This window comes from Capsicum annuum, chromosome 5 (assembly GCF_002878395.1).
Source record: "Capsicum annuum cultivar UCD-10X-F1 chromosome 5, UCD10Xv1.1, whole genome shotgun sequence".
NCBI classification, from domain to species: domain Eukaryota; kingdom Viridiplantae; phylum Streptophyta; class Magnoliopsida; order Solanales; family Solanaceae; genus Capsicum; species Capsicum annuum.
The window spans coordinates 68,300,291-68,309,112 of record NC_061115.1 but is presented as its reverse complement, the minus strand read 5'-3'; the positions used below and the strand labels follow the sequence as shown (position 1 = coordinate 68,309,112).

Sequence of the window (8,822 nt, the reverse complement as noted above, 5' to 3'; positions counted from 1 at the left end):
TTCTCAACATTCATTGCTTGGTGATTAATAGACAGTTTAAAGAAATAATTATTTGGTGAAGGGAAGTTCCATAATTGAGTTGTTCAAGGATTCTGGGCAATTATTATCCTTTGATAGAAAGGAGTAGAAGTCTATTTAGCAGTGGGGTTCTACTGATTAGTCACAATTATGCTCAGCTTAAATGTTGTGCCATGTTTAACTCCTCTGGTTCAGGATTTAGGCCTATATTGCAGTTTTGATATTAGTTTCACAAGGTACTTCACATCAGCACCATATATGTAACTATGTATTTATCAATGCTGTGAATAAGACTCTGTAATATATGGTATGATTAAAGTTTCCTTTCTAAATGATAATTATATGTTAGACATTATTGTAGATGATGGAAAGGTTACAAAGTTGAACTTGTTAATAAACAGAACATAACTCTTGGACCATTAGAAGGACATGACATGCTGATTACAGTACATTTCTATAGCAGTCATCCTTTATAATAATATTTCACTATAACGGCCAGGTTTTTTTTTTAGGAACCATTTCCTCATGTTATATGATATGTTATATATATCAGAATTTCGCTGTAGCAACATAACAATATCCAGACAAACAACGTTGTTATAGAGAAGTTTGATTGTATAAAGAGTTAAGAGGTAAAGATCTAGCCATATGTAGGTGATTCTTCGTGCTTATGTGGATCCTTAATACTGAGTCATGTTACTATGTGTATTGGCTTATACAAATATAAATGATTTAAAAGTGTGAAGAAAACGATTTTAAGTTTATTGAAACTTGAAAGTATTAGCTGAAAGCTTCTTCGAAAAATTTGAGTTACTGGTCCAAATCTTCGCGCAAAGTGTTGTATATTTGAACAAAATCCTACAGAAAGATGATGACTGCCATCAACGTAAAGATAACACATTGTACACCAGAGTTTTAAACAACATCATAATTGGATATACACTTTTGGCATTGTGACATTGATTTGTTGATGTAGTTAGATACTGGAAATTGCATTACTTAGTGCTTCTGGGAGGAATTCTATTTTAATACATGTGGTCTCCTCCTTAAGTATGAGATGAACTGGAAGTAACAGGTAGTATAGCCTCCCCATTCTTTTCTGTTGGAGGATTCGTCAAGTTCTCTGTGTCTTTGCTTTTACCCCATAGAAGAATATACAAGCCAATAATAACCAAAATGGACCCCAAAATGCTGTTAAAACAAAAACAAAAAAGATAATTTTAGTAGTAGTATTAATCTCCAACTATGATCGGCAAGCTGGTAAAATCATGCAAGTTGACATCTTTTAATCTGAACATTTTGACCATCATTTGACAGACAAGAGAAATCCTTTGTCCATCATGTAAGTTGTCTTTGTGATCTATGGATCATGGGTTCGAGTTGCGAAGCAACCATTAATGCTTGCATTCGGGGCTGTCTAAATCACACTCCTTGTGGTGTGGCTAGAGCCAGGTAGGGCCGAACGATTCCCCTTCGGCAGAATATTACACTATGATACATGGTTAAAATTATATTTTCATATATATATATATATATATATATATATATATATATATATATGTATGTATATATAATAAATATTGAACTCCCTTCAACTTCTTCATATGTTTAATTTTTTATATTTTAAACCCTTAGTGAAAATCCTAGCTCGGCCCTTCCCCAAACCTTGCGTGAAGGTTGGATGCTTTGTGCATTGGATTGCCCTTTAATTTGACTCGGCACATATAAACTTCTTTTAAAGGGTAAAATAAAAAATTAAAGTTTGTTGGAGTATTAAGTTATTTGCTGTTATTTTCTTTTTAGTTTAGTAATTTTATTTTTGAAATTCAGTTATTTAAGTTGATATAGAATAAGATTTATTAGTATCCTAGTTGAACATAGAATAGGATTTTATTAGTTTTCTAGTTAGAAATAGAATAGGTTCTTTTTTCTATTTATCTTCTCAGATGTGAATGAATAAACAAGCAGAATACTTTATTTTATCCTCAAACGTTTTCTTCTTCTCTGTATTCTGTAGAACAACAATTGGTATCAAGAGCCAATTTCTTGAGGGATCTGTGAGAGAGAAGACCCCAAAAATAATCCTGCGTAAAAGTCAATATTGTTATGGCTTACAACAATTTTTCAATTCCTTCACCCCTATTTTTTTTCTGGTGAGAATTATCCAATTTAGGCTATCAAGATGAGAACATACTTGCGAGCATATGATCTATGGCAAGTGGTAGAGGTCGGAGGAGAGGTAAATCCTTTGCCAGATAATCCAACTATGGTGCAAATTAAGAATCACAGAGAAGAGGTTGCAAAAAACATTAAAGCTCTCTCTTGCATACAATCAGCACTTTCGGAAGTAATTTTCGCTAGAGTTATGGCGAGTGAGACTGCAAAGGAGGATTGGGACAAGTGAAAAAAAGAATTTCACGAAAGTGACAAGATTAGGGAAATAAAAGTGATAAATTTGAGAAGAGAGTTTGAAATTCTTGAAATGAAGGATTCAGAAACTATTGAAGAATTCTCGAACAAGTTGATGAAGGTTGTAAACCAAATCAGACTTATGGGAGAAGAGCTTACAGATTCAAGAATCATGGAAAAGGTTCTTGTGAGTTTGCCGGAAAGATTTGAAGCAACGATCTCCTCACTCGAAGATTCGAAGGATCTCACAAAACTGTCACCTTCAGAACTTGTACATGCTCTTCAAGCTCAAGAGCAAAGAAGATCCTTGAGGCTAGAAAAAGCTACTAAAACTGCTCTTCAAGCCAAGTTCAAAGGGAAGATGCAAATGCAAAAGGAAAGTAAAATCCCAGAAACTTCTACTAATTCTAATAGAAATAATCAATGCGATTCTCGCAATGGAGTCAAGAAGAGAAAAAACTTTCCTCTATGCAAGTATTGCAGAAAAACCAATCATAAAGAGGATGATTATTGGTTTAAGGGGAAGAAACCATATCTCCAGTATTGATATTGCAGTAAGCTTGGTCATATTGAAAGGTTTTGCAGAGTGAAGAAAAAGAACAACCAACAAACTCAAAAAGCCAACGTTTCAGAAGTTGAAGAATAGAAGGAGTTTGTGTTTTTGGCGATGGAAGCAACAAGATTGAATGACGAAAACACATGGTTTTTGGACAGTGGTTGGACTCTACACATGACCAGCAAACAAGAATTTTTATGAAATTGGAATCTGCCAAAGGTAGTGTCAAGTTAGCCGATAAACCCACGTTGGAGATTGTTGGTAAAGAAACTGTGGCAATTAAAGATCCCAAAAGTACTAAATTTATTCGAGATATTTTGTCGGTACCTGATCTTGACCAATTCTTGACCAAAATCTATTGAGTATTGGTCAAATGCTAGAACAAGATTATATCTTACTGTTCAAAGATAAAAAAAATATGTTGTTTCTGATTCTAGTGGCCAAGAAGTGATTACAGTTGAAATGATAAAAATAAGTTTTCCTTTGGATTGGAACTCAAATTCAGAGCAATTTTGTCGAAGAAGTCATTGTGAGCAGGTTATTGTGACCACCAAGCACAACGATGACGATTTTATTTTTTATTTTGGAAAAATTGAAAATTGTTGCACTACAATGGATGTTGAAATCGAACAAATCACTTCTCAAGAAAGTCCTCAAAATCTTCAAGACAATAAGGAGGCTATAACTAAGGATAATCCACATACTGTAGCTGGGACCACATTCGGATCTCCAGACTCTGGCAATGACAATAATTCCAATTCAGACCTCATATTTCATAAAGATCAGAAGGACAGAGATGATGGGATGGATGATTACGATGATATGTCAAATTATGATAAAGTTGATGACTATTTATCAGAATCCTATTGCAAGAATAATAGTGTTCCAGACAATGTTTCACCATATTCTGGTCCTTCGCAGAAATGTGGTTCAACAGAGAAAAGAGAGCATTCCTCAAGAGATGTTTCTTTAGATCCTGCAACATCGAGTTCTGAACACAGTAAGGATGCAACGTCAAAAGATCTTAACTTCGCAGATGAAAATACCAGTGCAAGTGAAAAGAAAGTACTTATGAGATATTTGCTTTATGGTATCTGCAAGCAATTGTTATTCCAACCCGAAGTTCTTAATTGTGGCCATTTTTATTGTGAAAATTGTGTGATCAATCCTAGAGACAAGCTATGTAGATGTCCAGTTTGACAACTGGAGCATCCAAATAGATACCCCAATATTTGTTTGATTCTTGCACACTACCTGGAAGAGCAGTTTCCTGAGTTGTATGCATCACGGGAAAAGGCATCAGCGTACAGAGCTGCTCCTCATATCCCATCAGCACAAAATCAGGACGAAGCTGTTGGCTGCAAATCACTACCTAGATTTGATCTTTCCGCATGGTTAATGGGAGGAGGACCTCAAGTTCATATTGGAGTAGGTTGTGATCATTGTGGGATGTGTCCTATTGTTGGGGAACGATACAAATGCAAATACTGCAAGGAGAAAATAGGAGCTTGGAAGATATTTATTATGGATAATTGTGAGGATCTTATGCCAGAGTACATTGGATTTGTGAAGGGTGTTGTGGACTCTGATTATTTGTCTCTCAACATCTCTCGTGAGATGCTACAATAGAACAAGATTCTCAAGGTGATTAGGAAGAACCTTTTGAAAAAATGTTTTGAGAGGTTCAATGAAATTGCTGAGAACAACAAGGGATTCAAGCTCGCTGATATATTTACCAAAGCTCTTCCCAAAGAAACTCTTTGTGAACAACTTGAAGTTACCAGCAAACATCTCAAGGAGGAGTGTTGAAGTATTGAGTTATTTGCTGTTATTTTCTTTTTAGTTTAATTATTTTATTTTTGAAATTCAGTTATTTAAGTTGATATAAAATAGGATTTAGTATCCTAGTTGAAGGTAGAATATGATTTTATTATTAGTTTCCTAGTTAGAAATAGAATAGAATTCTTTTGTCTATTTATATTCTCAGATGTGAATGGATAAACAAGCAGAATATGTTTTTATCCCCAAACGTTTTCTTCTTATGTTCTGTAGAACAACAAAGTTAGTATTTTCAAATATAGAAATGTGTCATACATTTTGAGACTACTAAGAAAATAATGTCATGTAAAGTGAAACAAATGGTATTTATACTTTTTTCTGAAATCAGTGAGCTTGTCCTTTCTTTTATTCTTTATTGTTTTTCCTTTATCTTGATTCTTGTTCATTTTTTGGTAAAAAAACCTGAAGATAAGAAGTTTCCTACCTTCCAAGGTGAATTTGTTCATGAAGTATGGAGATATCAATCACAGCAGCAAAAATCTGAATGAGAGGACAAAATGCAGAGGTGAATACTGCACCCTTTTGCTTTACACACCATGACATGACCACATAGCATAAACCTGATCCCACCACTCCCTGTACATACACAAATATTTTTATTCAGACTATTCAAATTGTATACTCTTGAATAAAACTATGGTCTAAGCAACTATATCTAGACCTCTCTATAATAATTACTCCCCCATTTAAAAAAAGAATGACCTACTTTCCTTTTTAGTCCGTTTAAAAAAGAATGACCCTTTTTTTTTTAATAATATTTTAATTTCAACTTTTCACATGACATGTTTAGGACCACAAGATTAAAGGGAATTTTGGTATATTTAACACAACCTTGGTTTAAAGCCAATTCAAAAGTCTTCTTTATTTTCTTAAATTTTATGTCAAGTCAAAGTAGGTCATTCTTTTTTAAACAGGGGGAGTATTAATTATTATAACAACATTTCACTATAATAGTCACGTTTTTCGTGGAAGATCTTCCATGCCATGTTATATTATCAGTTCTCTATAACAGCATTGCGCTATAGTAGTAAAAAAATTCTCAGAAAAAACGATGTTGTTATAGAGAGGTTTGATCATATAATAAGACATAGTAACAATAAACAAGAAGCTAGGAGATTACTCACAGCATATATGACAGTTGAGATCTCTAAAGTTCCTTTGAGAAACCATGTGGATGTGTTTCTGTCAATAATCAAGCTCAAGATTGCAGATTGAATGGCTCCAAGCAATGACATTATTGCTGTGCTTGAATAATGGTAAGGATATTCCTTCCCAATCCTAGCTTGTATGAGGAACCACGAAGACCAAGCGACGCTCCCAGCGAATAGAAACGTTGAACCAAAAATCCAACTCTTTATATTGTGGTTCACTTCAACTTCTGGTGCTGACTGATTTATCAATGGCATTCCTTTGTATAGAGTTAGTACTAAGGCTCCACCAAGACAACATAAGGTTCCTAATGCCTTCGCTCTCCCACTTTTGCATTTCATGTTTAGGTTCTCTTGCCTGCAAGAATTTCAGAAGTTGATCATTCATGCATATGGATATGATCATTACACAATAATTTGCTATGCATATGCATATTGATAGACCATATGAGAAATCAACTCGAATTTGCTATACAAGATGCAAGGGTGCAAAAATCATGTATGAGTCAGAAGAATCAATCGTGCATAAGAGTTGGATTAACAGTGTGCTTACCCAAGTAATAATGCCATGATGAATGTGTTGATGGGAACCATATTGATGAATGCGCAACTAAATGTTGATGAGGTGTACTTTAGTCCAAACAGGAAGAAATTTTGAGTGAACGTACCCCTGAAAACATCGATCTTTCTCAGAGTGTGTCGTCATTGACTAAAGCATACTGTAATGTTTACTGTAACAAATGTGGTGATGATATTTTAGCATACAGAATGAGGAGAAATCTCACCCCAAAACTGCACTGAAAAACAGAGAACAGACAACGCGACCTGTCAAATGTGATATAAAATTCCTGCAGAAGGCAAGGGAATTAAGATCTATTGTGATAGCTGATTTTGAAGGTACATAATGTGTAAAAAGACATACCTTTCTAGGAAACATGCGATGGGGGTTAAGACAATCACAGCGATTGATAACCTGTATGTAGTGATCACCAATTGATTCACTCCTTCATTGAGAACCTTTTTGCATAGAGCATTTACAACAGCCAGAGCAAATTCAACAAAAATCATTACAGCAATTGCCTTCCATTTCTGAAAGAAATTCATTTTTAACAACTCACCGTCCTTTCTGATTTTCCTAAGGGAGTGAAACTAGGACTATAATTCTGAGTCACCTATCCAGTATGTGAGTGAGCCCACCCTACAGTCTTTCTTATTTGGGAAGCCACATTTGGTGCATAGACACATAAGCTCCAGCATATATAGTAATACATAAGGAAGCAGAGTGAATATGAGATTGATTCTCAACATCACATCATTGTTTTTTCCAAGGCAAATATCTCCATGTTTATAATGTTCTTGAAGCCACTTTCAACTACTTTTTAATTGAATCGTCCGTGTTGGCGATTGCTCAAATCAGTTTCTTTGTTAATATTTTATGCAACATAAGCTTATGACCTCAGAAATTATACGCAAGTTTCCCATGTTTTTCATCTGGCATAATAAATAAATAGACGTTCAAACTTGGTCTCAGCTAACAAGTAATCACTTCAACTTTGAGAGTGCAAATCTAGACACTTCAACTTTGAGAGTGAACATCTAGACACTTCAACTTAGTCTCACCTGCAACTAAACACTCCAATTCGTCACTACTATGTCTCATGGACACCCAATGCTGACATAACACATAAATTTTGGAGGCTTCTAGCTGATCTTTTGCAAGTTGAAGTGTTCAACTAGCACAATGAAGACAAACTGAGGTGTTCTAAATGTTCATACTCAAAGTTGAAATGCTTAATTGTTCTGAGACCAAGTTTAAGTGTTTATTTATGTATTATGCCTTTTCATTTTCTCACAGTGATGTTGATTTTGACTTTTTGAAGACTGGAAACCACAACCACTATGGTTTTCCCCTCAACAAGGCAATATAATTTACTAATGAAAAAATTGTGAGCATTTCGTTAGTGGTTTTCCCCTCAACAAGAAAGTGGACGTAGATACAACATTAAGCATCTTATCCTTCTACTTTTGGAAACAAAGAACCAGTTTCTCTGCTTTCAAATATTAATAATATTTTTGGAAAGTGGGAGAAGAACAATGTGTCCAATCTTTTAAAGCTAATTCTATTGGTTTGAAGCTGCTAGAGACTTGCAGAAGAATGTAACTTCTGATATTTTGGGTTAATAATGAACAATGAACAATGTGATTTTTCCTTCTTTAGCGGCAACAAATCACAAGTAACTACCAACATAAAAGTTTGCAAGATCAAGATTTGGCATAGGACATGTTCCATTTTCCATGTTGTTTGATGGTACAAGACCAAGTGGAGTCTCATCGTTTACTTTAAGTTAGAACAGAATATGTATGGACGTTCAGGGATCGCTTGGTGGGTGGAAGGCTCACTATCCTCATAAAATTGCACGTTTTACCTTTCAAACGGGCTGATTATTAATTTTTGTCAGTGACAATTGAATTTATACTTAGTAGGATATAAGTTCTTTAAAAACTACAGTTATGTCCAGACATAACTTATGGATAGTATTATACAAAAATATAAACTTATACCCGACGAAAATATTGTTTGTTATAAGGGACGTAAAATTAAAGACCAGCATAAAATAGGAGCAAAAGTGCCCGGTCAGGTAGAGGTGGATGCACTGCTTTAGTTATAGTTCGTTGGAACTAGTAACTTTGGCTCAAATCTTTGTATGAATGTGTTAAAACTCACTGATCAAGTACACATGATAAATCTTGAGCCAAGTAAATCAAATGAAATGTGTTAGAATTCCAAATTGAAACCCCTAATATTTAAAGAAAAAATTATCTGATTTTTATTATTACATAAAATTTCAACT

At 34.4% G+C, this 8,822-nt stretch overlaps 1 protein-coding gene across 2 annotated transcripts; it reads right to left on the bottom strand.

Annotated features, from left to right (window-relative positions):
- Window positions 1-931: 931 nt before the first annotated feature.
- On the bottom strand, window positions 932-7,302 carry LOC107872453 (WAT1-related protein At3g30340). Of its 2 annotated transcripts, none has more exons than XM_016719148.2 (6): window positions 6,893-7,302; window positions 6,756-6,818; window positions 6,524-6,640; window positions 5,947-6,328; window positions 5,247-5,398; window positions 932-1,209 (listed from the first exon to the last, which is right to left on the bottom strand). In XM_016719148.2, the coding sequence occupies exons 1-6, from the start codon at window positions 7,072-7,074 to the stop codon at window positions 1,065-1,067; spliced, it is 1,041 nt and encodes a 346-aa protein (XP_016574634.1). In that variant the 5' UTR covers window positions 7,075-7,302; the 3' UTR covers window positions 932-1,064. The 2 variants fall into 2 exon arrangements, with proteins under 2 accessions (XP_016574634.1, XP_016574635.1); XM_016719149.2 differs by lacking the exon at window positions 932-1,209 and adding an exon at window positions 3,040-3,959.
- Window positions 7,303-8,822: the final 1,520 nt, after the last annotated feature.

Bases quoted from the DNA above. Each gene is read 5' to 3' on its own strand.
- LOC107872453 (XM_016719148.2), bottom strand. From the start codon at position 7,074: ATGAATTTCTTTCAGAAATGGAAGGCAATTGCTGTAATGATTTTTGTT. The intron at 6,641-6,755 runs GTGAGATTTCTC...CGATGTTTTCAG, and splicing joins TTTTTCAGTGCAGTTTTGGG to GGGTACGTTCACTCAAAATT. The intron at 1,210-5,246 runs GTAGGAAACTTC...TTGTTTTAACAG, and splicing joins GAACAAATTCACCTTGGAAG to CATTTTGGGGTCCATTTTGG.